At 34.9% G+C, this 19,096-nt stretch overlaps 2 protein-coding genes across 4 annotated transcripts in view; one reads left to right on the forward strand and one right to left on the reverse strand.

Annotated features, from left to right (window-relative positions):
* Window positions 1-19,096, forward strand: part of LOC114339168 (dynein axonemal heavy chain 1-like) — a 1,269,803-nt gene that overhangs the window by 668,321 nt on the left and 582,386 nt on the right. The gene's annotated exons all lie outside the window — the stretch shown is intronic.
* LOC114336479 (uncharacterized) overlaps window positions 18,501-19,096 on the reverse strand; it is a 101,838-nt gene continuing 101,242 nt past the window's right edge. Inside the window, exon 6 of the mRNA XM_028286853.2 lies at window positions 18,501-18,665. Within this exon, the coding sequence (XP_028142654.1) occupies window positions 18,648-18,665 (18 nt within the window). The 3' untranslated portion in view covers window positions 18,501-18,647. The remainder of the gene's footprint in view (window positions 18,666-19,096) is intronic.

The following is a 19,096-nucleotide window of genomic DNA, read 5'->3' on the forward strand; positions in this document are numbered from 1 at the left end:
ATTAGGAAATACCTCGAACAGAGATCAGTTTAAGAGTTTATGTAGTGTCTTATAATATTTCATAGTAGTATTTATACGATATACAGACGAAGAATTTTTAAGCTATGGAACGAAAAATTTTATCGACCAGAGGAAGAGAGAAATTTACCACTGATGGTTTCATGTATGTTTTTGACGCTGTTAGTAAAAGCGATGAATCCCTAAAATTTTGGAGGTGTGAGAGGAAACAAACGTGCAAAGCAAGAATACATACAAGAGATGGTGAAGTCATCAAGAAAGTAAATGTTCACACTCACGACTCCTCGGCGATGGACGTGGAAGTAGCACAAGTTGTTACAAAAATGAAAAAGCGTGCTACAGAAACAAACGAAGGGACAATAGTGGTAATCAATGAGTGCCTGAGAAATACAAGTCAAGCTTGTCATGGTCGGCTCCCAAACACTGGCGCGATGAGAAAATTCATCAGACGAAAACGTAACGAAGTTCATGCAGCCCCATCAAATCCGACAACTGTTGAAGAGTTAGTAATTCCCGAGTCTTATCGTGTTTACACGTTACAAGATGGTGTAGAAGAAAATTTTTTATTAGCAGATGATGGAGAAGGATTGCAAAGAATTTTGATTTTCGGGAGAGAATCGTGGCTGCAACATCTACAGACCTCAGATGTGTGGTATGGTGACGGTACATTTGCTATAGCACCATCTCTATTTTTACAAGTATACACAGTTATGGCCACAAAATATAATGGAGTCCATCCAATATTTTATGCCATGCTGCCGAATAAAACAAGATCCACATATACCCGTATGTTTGAATTGATCAGACAAATTGTACCAAATTTGCAACCCAGAGCAATCCATTGCGATTTCGAACAGGCGGCATTTAAGGCAATGGAAGATTGTTTTCCAGGCGTCGACATCAATGGATGTTTTTTCCATTTGGCACAAAATATGAAGAAACAAGTGGCTGCTATGGGATATACGAGAGAGTATAATGCTGATCCACAATTCGCTTTAAATTGCAGAATGTTGACAGCATTAGCATTTGTTCCTATCGAACATTTAGATGATGCCTTTGCCGTTCTAGCGGAAGCTCTACCTGCTGAACACCAACCACTTGTAGACTGGTTTGAAGACTACTATATTGGACGTATGAACAGAAGAGGAAATGGCAGAAGACCAAGTTTATTTCCCCAAAGGATGTGGAACCTCTACCAGAGAACTCTGGATGGAGAAGACCGGACAAATAATCACGCTGAGGCCGCCCATAGAAGACTCAAGATGGAATTGGGAGCAGATCATCCAACCATATGGAAATTTATAGATGGCCTGCGTCAGGTGCAGAAAGGTCGAGATGCCTATTTCGAGCAACTTGTGGCAGGTAATCTCCCACCATTGAAATTAAGAAAATACAGAGACGCAGATGATCGCATTTCACGGCTTGTGGGAAATTTTGATGCAAACGGGGATGTTTTAGAATTTTTAAGAGGACTAGCACATAATTATAATATGTAAGTAGGTACTTTATTTTAATTAATATTTCGTGAATAAGTTTTGTAGGTTAAATATAAATGTCTTGTATGTAAGTATAAATGTTTCAGAATTTTTAATTGGACTAGCACATATCTAATTATAACATGTAAATAATAACTAAAATAAAATATTCATTTTTCCAAAATCTTGTTTATTCATTTATTTATATATAATATCTACAGCTAGAAGCCAATTACAGATATTACATTAACTATGAGCTAAATAACAAGCACACACACATAAGTATAAAATTGACATATACAAATCTACCATTAATATTAAAATTTTGTGATCAATGGACTCCAATGTATCTACTTAAATAACTATATTAAAAGATTTTTTTCAAAATAATGTCTTACTAATAGACTCCAATGTAGGTATTTAGTCAACTAAAATAAAATCTCTGACGCCGAAATGGCCGACGCCGAAACGGCCTACGCCGAAACGGCTCTACGCCCAAACGGCCACGCCGAAATGGCCACGCCGAAACGGCGACGCCGAAATGTCCTAGACCCGACATTTTGTTATTTTAAAAACAAACAAATTTGATTTTTCAGTCAGAGGAATCTTTTCTTTATTTCTAACTCTAAATACATAACAAACTAACATTATTATCTACAATTATTATCTAAATAATACTCTGTTTTGGTTGTTCATTTTTTTTGTAAATTTTTATTTTTTTTGTACTTTTTTTTGTATTGTTAATTTGTTTTTTTATTATTTTTTTATTGTTATTTTTTATAAATTGTTTTTTTTACTACGCTAAGACGTAAACCCGATTCAACCTCGCGGAGGTTTACATCTTAGTTTTTTTTTGCTTTTTTGCTTTTTTGTTTTTTTTTTCTTTTTTTTGCTTTTCTTTTTCTCTTTTTTTTTTTGTTCTTTTCTTTTTTATGTACGATATAAAATACTTCTATTTTCTTATGCAGTTTTTTTAATTAATAGAAAAAAACCTTGTGTGACTGTTGAAAAATGCTAAACTTTGCTGTTGTTTTTGAGGTCAGAAAAGTTAAAAACATCTATTACAAGCACAAACGACTTTAGATGGTAAGGTTTCTTGACCTTACCATGATCAAATATTCGTTTTATGTAATGTAATTTTTCGTGTGAAAGTCCTTTGTGCTTGTAATAGATGTTTTTAACTTTTCCGACCTCAAAAACAACAGCAAAGTTCAGCATTTTTCAACAGTCAGACAAGGTTTTTTCCATCAATTAAAAAAACTGCAGAAGAAAATAGAAGTATTTTTATATCGTACATGGGATCCATCTCTCTTCATAGTGGTATTTTGAACCTTTTGACCATAGCTCTGAAGATGGCTTTATAAGCCGAAAGCGCTCAGCTAGGAATTATTTAATTTACACACTTCAAAAGTACACTTCTCCCTATTAAACCCGTATTCATAAGTGTGTACAAGACTATTTCAGTCTTTACATTTCTATATAAAAGGAGAAAGAATATCTAATATCTCAATACTCTAGTTCTAATTTCTATTGCCAGTTTCCTGTTGCAAAATACTGTTTTCATCTTATTAAAAATGCTTCTGGTCATCTCATCGCGTCGTTTTATTTCAAGACTGCGCTGCTGTCCCGTTGTTCATTTAGTTCACATCCCAAGTAATTCTATCTGGGTACTTTCTCTAAAGCTTATCCTTTAACGTAGGTTGTTTCGTCTTTAATATTATTTTGTACGTATTTCGTTCAATAGTACGATCAACGATAATTTGCAGCCCATCTCTTCTTTCCAAAAGAAGTATTGCATCGTCTGTATATCTGAGATTACTCATCATTGATCCGTTAATTGATATGCCTTAATTGATGTCTTTTAGTTCCTCTTCAAATATCTCTTCTGAGTACATATTAAAAAGCAGAGCGGATAGTATGCATCTTTGTTGTACTCCTCTGTTTATTGGAACCTCTTTAGATTTTTGTTAATCTACTTGAATAGGGAACTTGCATCAAATTTTAAATTCAAAAAAAAAATTTATAAATCACAAAAATGTTAATGACATAATTTAAAACATGTATCAAAGATAAAAAAGTTCTTTTTGTGTTCAGTTTGGCCCCTAAAGACGATTCTAAATTCAAATTATTGCATCTAGCCCAAAACGCATTGTGACGTCATATGGTTGTGTGTTTACATTCTACACCAACAAAGTAAACAAAATTCTATATAATTTTTAATTAGAAATTAAAAACGTCAGTAGAAAATAGAGCTATGTGAGGTCACAAATGGTTTTCATCGTTTTAACTATTTTAAATACATAGAAAACTTTTACAAAATGGCAGTAAACCACACTTACAGTGTTTCCTTTTTCCATAGTAAACTTTCTTTCCTTTCCTTTAAAAACTTTATCAAACTCCAATTTCAACAAACTGGTATATGTTATATAAATAAAAATTTATACCATTTATATATACCTGGTACAATGACATACGATAAATTTCATTAGAATATAAATATTTTCCCTTATTTCGCGACAATGAGCTGGCCAAATACCCCAGTAGGTTGAGGCCAACAAACTAAAGAAGAAGAGGGATATACCATATAAACATAAAAAAGTTCAACTATGTCCCTAATAACACTAAGCATTCCATGTATGTTCCTAGAATGTACACACAGGACATTGAAAACATTCCTGGAATGTCTTCAAAAGCACAAGAACGTCCCCTGAATGCCCCAGAATTGTCTTCTGTCAGCATTTTAAACATTCCTTGAATGCCTTGTTGGAACATTCCATGAATGTCTACGAATGTTCTTTGGACATTCACAGTATATTTTTTAGACATTCCCTAGATATAGTCGCTGATGTGACATAATACCTCCGATTTGTTTTTCATGAGTTTTGTAAGAGAGACTAAAAACTTTTTTTACAGTCACCTCCTGTTTTCATATGATATTTTTTGACATGTTTTGTAGTAAATTCACCTATCTATTTACTACAAAACATGTCAAAATTTACATGTGAAAACAGGAGATGACCCTAAAAATGGTTTTTCGTCTCCTTCAAAATTCATGAAAAAGCAGATAGGAGGTATTGTCACATCACCGACGATATACCAGAAGTATATGTGGCCATACCAAATAATACATCCTTGATAAATATAAACATTTTTATTGCACAAAATCTGGTCATATATTTTTTCCATGATCATCACTACGATGATGATTCATTGTATTGAATTGTACATTACAATTACAATCTGGTCATAACTGACCAATGAGCAATTTTAATTTAACCTAAATTACTACTGTTCCTTAAAATGAAGAGCTTACCCCATAGCGTCTCTTATCTAATCTAACAAGATCGTGCACTATTCTAACATACACAGGCATACAAGCACTATGCTCTGCTTTTCACTATCACCTATCACTCAAACTAGTTCAAAAGGCTTTGTCCTCTTCAATCTTCTAGTTTGCCCAGTAGTATCGAGGAGCTGGATTTCCTCAATATTCTCGTACTTATGAAGTTGTTGCTCGTGACTTCTCGCCATCTTCTTGATGATTATATCCAGGTTCCATTCCTAGGCTCTTATGGAGATCACTGTTTGTCACATACCAAGGAGCATCTAAAATATTTCTCAGTATTTTGTTCTGGAATATTTATATAATTTTTATATTACTTGTTCTAGTACACCCCCATAGTGGGCATCCATAAGCCCATACAGGTCTTAATATTTGTTTATAAAGTAATAACTTATTATGCATCGACAATGTGGAGTTTCTTACAACTAGCCAATACACTTTTTATATCTTTCTTTTGCCTTTCATAGCCACAAGGCTATACGTTCCTTCCTATTTTTTTTTGTAGTCCACTTTCAGCTGATTCTAAAAAAAATTAAAATGAATGGTAACTTTTCTATTCTATACAATTAAAAATCAAATGAAATAGGTACTATTTACAGGTAATAATATGCATAAATAATTCGTTTCATAAAGAATAAAGAAAATTGAAAACGGATTTTATAATACTTACATATTTGTTTAAACAAAAGAGTTCCAGCCAGAGCAAAACTAACAGTTGTCTGTCAGCAAAACAGCAAAAAAGTCACTAATTTCCATTTTCCAATCAGAAATTTTTAGGTTGTTATGAAATGTGATGACCACGAGACCACGCGACCCTACATAGATACACCCGCGGCAAATTTGAAAATGAACGTAAAGTGAATAGTAAATGGCCTCTCTTAAAATTTATGACATTGGTAGTATGTTCATAGAATGTCTTGCGGTAACATTCCACCAATAATTTAATCAGGTGTTCACCGAATGTTCCTTGAATGTCCAGGACATTGAAACATTAATAGAACAATCCTGGATATTTGATAGTACATTCCTGGAATGGTTTGTGTTGTTAGGGGTGACGTCACGGGTCGTTTGAACTATTTTGAATGACAGAAGATTTTAAATTTGTACTTCTAAGTTATTATGAGTTTTTGAAGCGTGAAATTTTGGAAATCCCATTTTCAAACAAAACTGAACATTATTATGTATAAAAAAAAATGTGCAAATTCCCTATTATGGCTTTTTGATATTGGTATAGAGTACCCCGCACAAACCTTATGGAAATTAGGTCCCAGTGGATTTCGTTTATACTTTGGGAAAATACCCTTTGAAGCATCCTGATAAAAAGTTCTAATGGGCACAACTCAATCGTTTGAAGGAATTTCAAGATATAGAGGCACAAACTCGGAAAATTATTATATTTACTGGGTATTCCAATTCCCTGAGTTACTGGTTATCTGGCAACATGTAGAAGTTTGGATCAAGGAAAAGAACTAGTAGTCTAGGATTTTTTCCTGGCTATCCAATGGCGACCTTTACTTTGACCTTGACCTTCAACGGACGTCATCTTCTAGAGTTTCGAGGGTTTTCGGCATTCAATTGATATAAACAGATTACTGATGGATTTTTTGGGATCGCTAAACCTCAGAGGACGGCGTTATGCAGAAAGCTACCAACCCTCAAAATATCAGATATTGGGTTGGATGCATATTTGGACAACAAAATACGAGTTCTGCATTCTGTAAAAACCTACCACCTCTAGATTGATATATAACCTATAAAACTATAAAAATGCTAAGCCACATATTAAATTTATCTGATATTCTAATTTGCAGAAACCTACCAACCCACTTGGTAGTACACTTTTAATTTACAGAAACCTTCCAACCCACTTGGTAGAATTTTAATAAAGCGCCACTTTCATCCAAGTGGGTTGGTAGCTTTCTGGAAATATTGGGGATTTCCATTGTGGTAGGGGAGCCCAAGCGGGGATTTTTGCAGTTACTCGAGCGCGTCAGATTATCATATGGGGAGAAACCTGGTACCCTGTAGATGTACCTCTACCATATATTGGCTCTTAACACAGGGGAGTTCGTTAAGGGGGGCCCGAAAAAAAAAATCTATCCTTAAAAAAACTCGAAATTGTCAGATTAAGATAAGGTAAGTTAAGTACATCCAAAAGAGTGTATATTTCAAAAATCTGACGATTTGAGCTGGGCGTAAGGAAATGGGCGAGTCCCAAAGTTTCACAAGAAAAAAGCGAATATTTCGCGAAATGATTGACAGATCGAAAAACTAAAAAATATGTGCTCAATATTTTTTAAAAATCTATCGAATGATACCAAACACGACTTCCCACGGAGAGGGGTGGGGGGTAAATTTAATATTTTAAATACGAATCCCACGATATTTCGCGAAATGAGCATCAGATCGAAAAACTGTAAAATACACTTATTCAATATTTTTGAAAAATCTATCGAATGGCACCAAACACGACCCCCCACGGAGATGGGGTGGGGGGTTACTTTAAAATCTTAAATGGGAACCCTCATTTTTTATTGCAGATTTGGATTCCTTACGTAAAAATAAGTAACTTTTATTCGAAACATTTTTTCGAATTATGGATAGATGGCGTTATAATCGGAAAATACGATTGTTGGAAATGGAAAATTAAATTAAAAAATGGCAAGCGCCCACTAAAATGGAAAACTTTACTTAACTTTTTTTGGTTTTAGGACCTACTCTTCACAACCCAATAGGTCCCCAAAGCGCTCGAGTGACTGCACATTTAGCATACTTTGCTCCCCTACCATTGTAACTGTACATATAAATGTACAGAAAATGTTTCTGTTGAAAGTCGAAAATATGAATTTGAGAGGTTTTGGTCGCTAAATTCATATGATGCTCAAACTAATTGTATTCTAGTGTAATTTTATGCTAGTGTATCCGAAATTTTAAAAAAGGTCTTATGGTAGAAATATTGAAAAAAGGAAATTATCTCGAATTTATAAAATAAAGGACACAAAAGTATGTAGAGAAACGTTTATAAATACTCTAAAGGTAACTGCATTTCGAGTAAACACTGCTTTAAAGAAATTTCATGGTCGGGCTCCTATTAGTGATCAAAGAGGGAGGCAAAAACAAATTAGCAGATGAACGAATTCAAGCAGTTGTTAGTCATATTAATAAAATACCTAAATACATTTCACACTACCGTCGGGAACAAACAGAGGCGAAATATTTACCACCTGGTATCACTTTACAACAAATGTATGACATGTACTAGCAGGAAGAAACCAATCCCGTAAGCTTAATGTCGTACAAGGACATATTCTACACGAAATTTAATTTGAAAATAAAGCCATTAAAAAAAGACACCTGCAATGTTTGTGATACCTTTAAAGTGGAAATAGATAATGAAAGGGATAAAGAAAAAAAAGAGTTCAAGCAGGAACATACGAAGCATTTGCAAGTTGCAGAGGAGGCACAGAAAATGAGAAGAGATGATTTCAAGATAGTGACTGAACAAACAGATCAAGAGTGTTTAAGTTTTGACTTGGAAAAAACCCTACCGCTTCCCAGAATACGTACAGCCATTTTATTTTATAAGCGTCAGTTGTGGGTGTATAATGCAGGAATACACAGTGCTAAAGAAAATAGAGGATACTGCTACGTTTGGGTAGAAGGTTCAGCTGGAAGGGGTGTTCAAGAAATAGGCTCTTGCCTTATAAAACATGTTACAACTAAATTAACTCCAGGAGTCAAACATTTTACGCTTTGGTGTGATTCTTGCGGTGGACAAAATCGAAATATTAAGTTAATACTTATGCTTAAATCAATTTTGCATGGGACACGCACAAACCTAGAAAGCATTACCGTAAAATATCTCTGTTCCGGTTATAGTTTTTTGCCCAACGACACTGATTTCAGTGATATTGAGTCGGCTCTTAAACGACAGCAAAGATTATATTCCCCAAGTGACTATATCGAGGTAATGCGTTCTTGTAGAAAGCAGAGACCATTGGTAGTAACCCAAATGCACGTCGAAGATTTTTTAGGCGTAATAAACATTAAGAAAAAAATTGCTAATCGCAAAGTGACCGAAGATAAAGAAAAAATTAATTGGTTGAAGATTAGGTCAATCAAAATAGAAAAGTCTGACCCATTTAGGCTAATGATACAACAACACGATTTTTCACAATCGTATCAAAAAATTTCTATCAAAAAATCTTCTCGAGGTAAAACTGCTAACGGAAAAATCTGTAGCGATTTAATACCACTGTGGCCTAACGAGAAGCGTATCGCTGAGGCGAAATTAAAAAATTTAAAGGAAATGATGACCTTATTCCTGCTGATGCATTGACTTTTGATCAAAATTTGCAGGGTGCCAATGTAACTGAACATGTTGAGGGTTATAATGTCAATATTGAAGATCTAGATTTTGAAGTGGATGAAGTAGATTAATATTAAAATTTATTAAATTAATACGTTAAATATTCATATCCTTAACTTCCTGTAAATAAAAATAATTTTCTAACTTTACTGTTGTTTTTATTTAATATTGTTGGTATTAATTTCCCACTTTGCAAAATGCAGAAACCTACCAATCCACAAAAATTTGCCATTTCTCTTTTTAATTTACAATTAAAATATTTAAACATGTAGAAAATACCAAAATATTTATCCACAGTCAAAAAAAAGTTACAAAGTAGTAGCAACATATCCTACAGATTTTTAAATCAATAAAAACTTTAAACTTGATTATCTCAGTTTGCCTCTATTGAGGGTTGGTAGCTTTCTGCATAACGCCGTCCAATTGACCTTCGGAGGACGTGGTGGCCAGAACCACTGCAAGAGACATCATCTTCTAGAGTTTCGATGGTTTTCGGAATTTAATTGATGCAAATGAATTACTGGACACGAATATGCCACCAGAACCGACTCACGGAGCACCTTGTGTCCAAGGTCAATAGTTATAGGTTGTTTTTGGGGTTGCTGAACACGAATACGTGATCAGCACAGACTCTCGAAACTCCAGGAGCGCCTTTCATTTTCCTTGGAGACCAGGTGCTCCGGGAGTCGGTTTGGTGGCATAGTCGTGTTTAGCGACCTCAAAAAACCCTCCAGTAATTCATTTGCATCAATTTAATGCCGAAAACCCTCGAAACTCTAGCAGATGACGTCAGTTGAAGGTCAAGGTCAAAGTAAAGGTCGCCATTGGATAGCCAGGAAAAAATCTTAAACTACTAGTACTTTTCCTTGATCTAAACTTCTACATGTTGCCAGATAACCAGTAACTTATGGAATTGGAATACCCAGTAAATCTTATAATTTTCCGAGTTTGTGTCTCTATATCTTGAAAATCCTTCATACGATTGACTTGTGCCCATGAGAACTTTTTATCAGGATGCTTTAAAGAGTATTTTCCCAAAGTATGAACCAAATCTACTGGGACCTAATTTCCATAAGGTGTGTGCGGGGTACTTTATGATAATTCTCACATCTTGATCATGTGTTCCATTGATATGTTTGCAAACCTTCATCATCATCATCAATGGCGTTACAACTCTTCGTGAGTCTTTGCCGCGTTGACTATTGCCTTCCTAAATAATGTGTTTGCAGACCTTTTGTGTTGTATTTTTTAGAAAGCTTCCTCAAAGTCAACTAGATATGCACACGTCACAGTTGACATCTCGAAACCGTTCTATGAGTGTTTTTTAAAGTAAATAATGCCTCTCTAGTGCCAAATCATTTTCCAAATAAAAGTTGGTTTCCTGTTATGTTATCGTCTAGTTTTTTGAAGACACGTTCATGGATCACTTGCAAGAAAACTTTTAAAACATTGTTCATTAAACTTTTCGTCCTATATTCCTCGCATTTCATTGCTTTGGGATTTTTGGGTATTGAGATAAGTTCATATTAGCCATTCTTTCAAAATTTCTCTGGTATAGTAAATTTCGTTGAATAATTCTTTAAGTATATCCATCTGGTTCTCTCTTCTCTATGCGATATTATTTTTTATGATATTATTCTCAGCGGGATCTTCCTGTTCGAGTTTTAGTGCAACATTTTATTCATCATCATTCTCTTTACCTTATCCCTATGCGGGGTCGCCTTCCCTAATTGCATTTCTCCAACCAATTCTATCTTGGGCGGTATCAATGTTAATCCCCTTGTCCTAATACCAACATGTCCGTCCTGCCTTATCGTCTCCCCCCAGGTCTTCTTTGGTCTTCCTCTACTACTCCCTCCAGGAATCTGCACTTCAGCTATTCTTCGTATTGGATGACTAACATCTCGACGTTGAACATGACCAAACCATCTTAAACTATGCTCTCTCATTTTGGCATAAATTGGTGCCACAACTAGACTTCCCCTGATATACTCATTTCTAATTTTATCCTTCTTTGTCACTCCACTCATACATCTAAGCATTCTCATTTCCGCCACATGCATTCGTTGTTCCTCTTTCTTTTTCACTGGCCAACATTTAGTTCCGTACATCATAGCCGGTCTTATGGGTGTTTTATAGAATTATACCTTCAGCTTCATTGGAATTCTTCTGTCACACGACACACCACTCGCTTCATTCCACTTCATCCATCCAGCCCTCATTCTACTGCATGCATCTCCATCTATTTCTCCATTTCTCTGTAATACTTAAAAGTATTGCTTTCCAAAATCATTTCACAATCCAAAGATACCATTTTATTTGTAGTAACTCCATCTTTAAATGAACATTCCAAATACTCTGTTTTTATCCTACTAAGTTTTAAACCTTTTTCCTCCAGAGCTTGTCTCCACTGTTCCAGTTTTGGTTCTAAGTCTCTTTCATTATTTCGTACTAAAACTACATCATCAGCATACATTAGGCACCATGGGATGCTACCCTGTAGTTTCGCTGTTATCTGGTCCAAAATTAATGACAATAGATTAAGCAGCGAGCCTTGGAGAAATCCTACCTTCACCTAAAATTTATCAGTCTCTCCCACACCTGTCCTAACACTAGTCGTTATTCCCTCATACATATCCCTCACAATCTTTACATATTCGCCAGAGACTCCTTTCTTATTGAGTGCCCACCACATAATCTCTCGAGGACTCTATCATATGCTTTCTCAAGATCAATGAATACCATATGAGCGTTGGTCTCTTTATTCCTGTATTTTTCCATCAGTTGCCTTACAATGAAAATTGCATCTGTTGTTGATCTGCCCTGTATAAAGAAATTGATTATCGGATATTTCGATTTCTTCACGTATCCGTCTATCAATTACTCTCTCCCATATTTTCATGGTGTGACTAAGTAGTTTTATAGCCCTGTAGTTTGTACATTGTTGTATGTCTCCCTTGTTTCTGTAGACAGGTGCTACAAATACTGCTTCTCCATTCGTCTGGCATTTGTCCAACTTCCATAATTCTATTAAGTAGACCTGCTAGCCAACTTATTCGTGTCTCTTCCAAGTATTTCCATACTTCCCCAGGAATATCAGCTGCTCAGACTGCTTTTCCTCTCTTTATTTTTTGAAGCGCTTGAGCCACTTCCTCGTTTGTTATTCTGGTAACCATTGCTGTTACTATCTCCGTTAACTCCACAAGCTGTCTGTCAAATTCTTAATTTAATAAACTGTCAAAATACTTTCGCCATCTCTTTTTGACATCTTTTTCGTGAATTAGTATTTTATTAGTTTCATCTCAGATACATCTAATCTGATTAAAATCTCTTGCTTTTTTTACTGTCTGTTTGGCTATTTTATAAATCTTTGTTTTACCTTCCTGGTATCAAGTTGATCGTATAGGTTTGAATACGCTTCTGCTTTAGCTTTTGCTACTGCTACTTTCGCTTCCTTTTTGGCGATCATATAGTTTTGAAGATCTATGTCCGATCTGGTTTCTTGCCACTTTTTATGTTATTTTCCCTTCTTTTTTATTTTTCCTTGTACTTCATTTGACCACCACAAGTCTCTTTATCCTTAAACTTCTTTCCTGACGTTTGCCCAAGTGTTTCAATAGCCGCCTCTCTAATAATATTGGCAATTTTTCTCCAAAATGTATTAGGGCTTCGTTTCATGTTACAACATATTTTTTCTAATATTCTTTCCCTGAATAGACCTTCTTTCTCATCTTTTAACATCCACCACTTGATTTTTTGTGGTCCTCTTCGATAGTTTTGGTTAGTTTCGCTTTTTACTTCGATGTCCAGAACAAGCAGCTTATTATGTTGTTGGCTTACTGTCTTACTAACTATTACCTTGTAGTCCTTGCATTCACGTATGCCTTCTTTCGGTAAGTAGTCTATTTGGGATTGATGTTGTCCACTTCTCTAGGTAATAAGTTGAGTTTCTTTCTTTTTAAAGAATGTGTTAACAATAAAGAGCCGTAGTTACTTTTTAAATTTTAGTCATAGCTCTCAAGATGGCTTTGTAAGCCAAAAGCGCTCAGCTAGGAACTAAAGATTTTAAACACTTTAAAATACTTTTCTTCTCTCGTTCATACACATATTATTTTCAATTATTTCTCGTTCAACCAATTTTCCTTTGCTTCCATTATTTTCTTTTGTATTTCTCTATGAATCTTGGCATATCGTGTTTTGTCTGCAGTTTTAAATATCTCCCTGTTCTGCGTTAACTAAAGTATTTCGTCGGTCATCCAGTATTTTTTGTTTTTCTGGTACCTACCTAGTTTTTTAGCTCATATTGACTTTTCTAAAAAAAACAAGTAAAACCCTTTATAAAAGGTATATTTTATTAAAATTCAATACCATTTAATAACATTTTTAGAGAATTTTAATAAATATACCTTTAATAATAGTAGAGTATACCACGAGTCAATAATGATGGCTATTATTCTCGAGGAATATTTACGAACCGAGCCGCGTTAGCGGCGAGGGAGTAACATTCCGAGGGAATGAGAGCCTTTATTGCGAGTAGTATACTCTACTTTATCTACGACAAATTAATTAATTTAAGATTTTTAATGAACAACTTTATTTGTTAAAAACATTAAAAGATTTTATTTATTTTTTGTAATACATGATATACAACCAACTACAGGAAAAACTTTTTCCACCTACCTCTACCGAAAGTATACTTTTCCGGACCTGATTGTAGGGAGCAAAGTTGTACTTTTCCTCCCTAGGGGGGAAAATATTTTTCCTCCCTAGGGAGGAAAAGTAAAAGTGACGTCATGGTATTTCATTCATGAAATATAACTTATTGACGCTCTGTACAATATCTATTTTCTATTTCGTAAGTATCTATACATTTTAACGTTTATTTAAAAACACTCTGTATTTTGCAGAATGGTAAAAAACAGTAAATTGTTATTCTGATTTAACAATGTTTACATTAATAATTTGACTTATATTTGACAGTTGACAGTTATATTGTACCTACTTGTTAGTTTTAGTTCTAATAAATTTTGTTGGTTAGTTACATAAATAAATTAAGTAAAAATGATAAAATGACTTGTTATTTGAGGAAGGTGGAAAAACCATATGTATAACATGGGAGTAAAGTGCCTTTTAGTAAACTTCATTCTCGGGAGGAAAAGAAGCACTTTCCTCCCTTGTTATACAAATAGCTATTTCCTCGAGGCTTTTTATTGACTTGTGTCTAATATAGTGCCTTTTAAGTTCGTCCATTGGATTTTTGCATCCTAATATTTTTTGTTATCAATTGTACCTCGCATTAGTTCTTGATTTATCCTTTTTTCAACGTCAAATTTTATTTTCCTATTTCTTAGTGGGGAAAGATCGATGTTCTGTATCTTCTTCCTGTCACATCTGATTTCTTACAATTTTGTCTTACATAATCTTTTTGGTGGAAGCTTGTGTATATTTATGTTTATATAAACCGTGTTTGTTATAACGTGTTTCTTCTTCTTCTTCGTGTGCCATCTACTCTCAGAAGATCGGCAACCAGCATGGCAATTTGCACTTTCGATACAGCTTCTCTAAAGAGATCAGCAGAAGTGCAGTAAACCAAGCTCTTAAATTGTTTAACCAGGAGGTGCGTTTTCTTCCGCCACTCCTTGCCTGTATTCTTCCTTGTATTATTAATTGCGATAAGTTATAACGTTTCCTCCTCATGACATGTCTCAGATATTGCAGTTTTCTAACTTTAACTGTATTTAAAACCTCTTTTTCTTTTCCCATTCTTCTCGACACTTCGATATTAGTGACTCTATCCACTTATCTTGTTCTTAATATCCTTCTGTACGCCTATAACTTGAAGGCTTCTAATCTGTCCGAAATATCTTTCTTTAACGTGTTTATATAAAGCTAAACTACAAAAGTTGATAATTTCTTTATTTGAACTCTTCAACCACTTGCTTACAGAAAATTGTTATCATATCTCGCAACGTAACGTCTCAGGGTCAAACAAATCCTAGAAATATCAAGTAATATTTTAAGGTAAAAATAACTTATTACCTACAAAAGTGGACAACATCAATCCCAAATAGACTACTTCATGATAAGGAAAGAAGACATACGTGAATGCAAGGACTGCAAGGTAATAGTTAGTGAGACAGTAAGCCAACAACATAAGCTGCTTATTCTGGACATCGAAGTAAAAAGCGAAACTAAACAAGAATATCGGAAAGGACCACAAAAAATCAAGTGGTGGCTGCTAAAAGATGAGAAAGAAGATCTATTCATGAGAAGAATATGTAGTAGAAAAAATATGTTGGAACATGAAAGGAAGCCCTAATACAATTTGGAGAAAAATGGCCAGTAGTATTACAGAGACTGCTATTGAAATACTTGGGAAAACGTCAGGAAAAAGTTTGAGGATAAAGAGACTTGGTGGTGGTCTAACGAAGTACAAGAATAAATAAAAGAGAAGAGAAAATTATATAAAAAGTGGCAAGAAACCAGATCCGACACAGATCTTCAAAACTATATGGTGGCGAAAAAGGAAGCGAAAGTAGCAGTAGCAAAAATCAAAGCAGAAGCGTATTTCAAACCTATACGATCAACTTGATACCAGGAAAGGCGAAACGAAGATATATAAAATATCAAAACAGAGAGCAAATAAAGCAAAAGATTTTAATCAGATTAGATGTGTCCGAGATGAAAATAATAAAATACTAGTTCACGAAAGGGATGTCAAAAAGAGATGGAGAAAGTGCTTTGACAGCTTATTAAATGAAGAATTTGACAGAGAGCCTGTAGAGTCAACGGATACAGTAGCAGCAATGGTCACCAAAATAACAAACGTGGAAGTGGCTCAAGCAATTCAAAAAATAAAGAAAGGAAAAGCGGTGGGACCAAATGATATTCCTGGGGAAGTATAAAGAGCATTGGGAGAGACAGGAACAAGGTGGCTAGCAGGTCTATTTAATAGAATTATGGAAGTTGGACAAATGCCAGATGAATGGAGAAGTAGTATACTGGTACCTGTTTACAAAAACAAGGGAGATATAGTCCGTCCGCTATAACTTTTCCCATGCGGTACGATTTATTTTCAATCAAATTAAGTCAAAACATAAATTGAAACGAACGTCGATGTGTATATACATTTTGTATACTGTATACTATATACTACATACATCGGCGTACGTTTCACTTTCTGTTTTGACTTAATTTGATTGAAAATGAATCGTACCGCATGGGAAAAGTCATAGCGGACGGACTGTATACAACAATGTACAAACTACAGGGCTATAAAACTGCTTAGCCACACCATGCAAATATGGGAAAGAGTAATTGATAGATGGATACGTGAAGAGACCGAAATATCCGAGAATCAATTTGGCTTTATGAAGGGCAGATCAACAACAGATGCAATTTTCATTATAAGGCAGTTGATGGAAAAATACAAGAGTAAAGAAACAAACGCTCATATGGTATTCATTGATCTTGAGAAAGCATATGATAGAGTTCCTCGAGAGATTCTGTGGTGGGCACTCAATAAGAAAGGAGTCCCTGGTGAATATGTAGATTGTAAGGGATATGTATGAGGGAGTAACGACTAGTGTTAGGACAGGTGTGGGAGAGACTGATAAATTTCATGTGAAAGTAGGATTGCACCAAGGCTCTGTGCTTAGTCCGTATTTATTCTCATTAATTTTGGACCAGATAAGAGCGAAACTACAGGGTAACATTCCATGGTGCTGGTACCCCGTCAAAATAGCCCCGTCAAAAAAGCTCCGACAAAATAGCCCCGACATAATATCCCGCACACAAAATAGCTCCGACAAAATAGCCTGCAGACAAAATAGCCGCGGCATAATAGCCCGCCGACAAAATAGCCCCGACAAAATAGCCCCGACAAAATAGCCCCGACAAAATTGCCCCGAAAAAAAAAGTTTCAGAATTCATGAAATAATTCCTTAAAAATACATTTTTTCGGAAATGGTAATTATCCTCTATTCAGATGTTTATCTTAACCACATTAAATAAAAATTGTCTTTTCAGAGAACTCGAGTCCTGTCTTTCCTGCCTCCTGGAAGTTTGAACATTTAAGTTAAGCGGAAATCAATGTTAATTTATAATATAAACATTTTTTTTCTGTTTTCGGGCAACAGTAAAATGCATTTTAAATTAAATAAATTAAATACATTCTTCCTTTTTGTCAAATAATTTAAATTAAAAAAAAGTTTTTGGACACCTTGTATAAATAATTATGTAATTGTTTATAAGAGGCTGTTTTAGCCGGGGCTATCTTAGCCGGGGCTGTTTTGACCGGGGCTATTTTGTGTGCGATCTATTTTGTCGGGGCTATTTTGTTTGCGGGCTATTTTGTCGAGGCTATTTTGTGTTCGGGCTATTTTGACGGGGCTTTTTTGACGGGGCTATTTTGACGGGGCTATTTTGACGGGTCACGCATGGTGCTTAATGTATGCTGATGATGTCGTGTTAGTAGGAAATAGTGAAAGAGACTTAGAACAAAAACTGGAACAGTGGAGGCAAGCTCTGGAGGAAAAAGGCTTAAAACTTAGTGGGACAAAAACAGAGTTTTTGGAATGTTCATTTAAAAATGGAGTTACTACAAATAAAATGGTATCTTTGGATGGTGAACTGATTGTAAAAAGCAATAGTTTTAAGTACCTGGGATCGGTAATTTAGAGTAATGGAGAGATAGATGGAGATGCATGCAGTAGAATTATAGCTGAATGGATGAAGTCGAAAGAAGCGAGTGGTGTGTTGTGTGACAAAAAATTTCCAATGAAGCTGAAGGGAAAATTCTATAAAACAGCCATAAAACCGGCTATGATGTACGGAACTGAATGTTGGGCAGCGAAGAAGAAAGAGGAACAACGAATGCATGTGGCGGAAATGAGAATGCTTAAATGGATGAGTGGAGTGACAAAGAAGGATAAAATTAGGAATAAGTATATTAGCAGAAGTCTAGGCGTGGCACCAATTGATGCCAAAATGAGAGAGCATAGGTTAAGATGGTTTGGTCATGTTCAACGTCGAGACGTTAATCACCCAATACGAAGAATAGCTGAAGTGCAGATTCCTGGAAGGAGTAGGAGAGGAAGACCAAAGAAGACCTGGGGGGAGACGATAAGGCAGGACATGTTGGTAAAGGGGATTAACATTGATATGACCATTGATATTAACATTGATATAAGATAGAATTGTGTGGAGAAATGCAATTAGGGAAGCCGACCCCACATAGGGATAATGCAAAGAGAATGATGATGACGATTTTAAGGTAAAAATAAAACAAAATATACAGATTTTTAAACGTATATTTAAAATATGTTACTGTTATAAATATATTATTAAAAAATATTACCTTTATAATATTAAATAATATTATCTTTTTTTTCTAGTGTTTCGAAGAACACGAAGTGTTACTTCTATTTTTTCATTTGTGGTATTAGAGGAAGATAAAGTCCTGAAATAGAAAAAATCTGTTTTATTATATGGAATAAACAAAATTATTGCAAAAGAAATACATGTCATTAATAATTGAAAAACTATACATAATATAAAACATGTTTTAGCTAACAAACAAACAACTATTAAAACTAATCCAAAAAACAATGGAACAAAACAGAATATAGTCTAAGAGCTAGTGAACAGTCCGACTAACGGTCGTCCTGTAAGGCTAAACATTTTTCTAGTGATAATTTATAGCACACCAAGACTAAAAACCATGACCTGGCAGGCCTCAGCGGTGCACGTGTATCTACCAGGTGAAATTTAGGGGGTAAAATAAACTTTCTCCTGTAAGGTTTAAATTTAAGTATGTGTTTGAGTAAGTCATTTAGAAGAAATGTGTACAATGACAGGCAATTCTGAAGAGCATAAGACCTTGCCAGGCGA

This window comes from Diabrotica virgifera, chromosome 9 (genome assembly GCF_917563875.1).
Source record: "Diabrotica virgifera virgifera chromosome 9, PGI_DIABVI_V3a".
NCBI lineage: Eukaryota > Metazoa > Arthropoda > Insecta > Coleoptera > Chrysomelidae > Diabrotica > Diabrotica virgifera.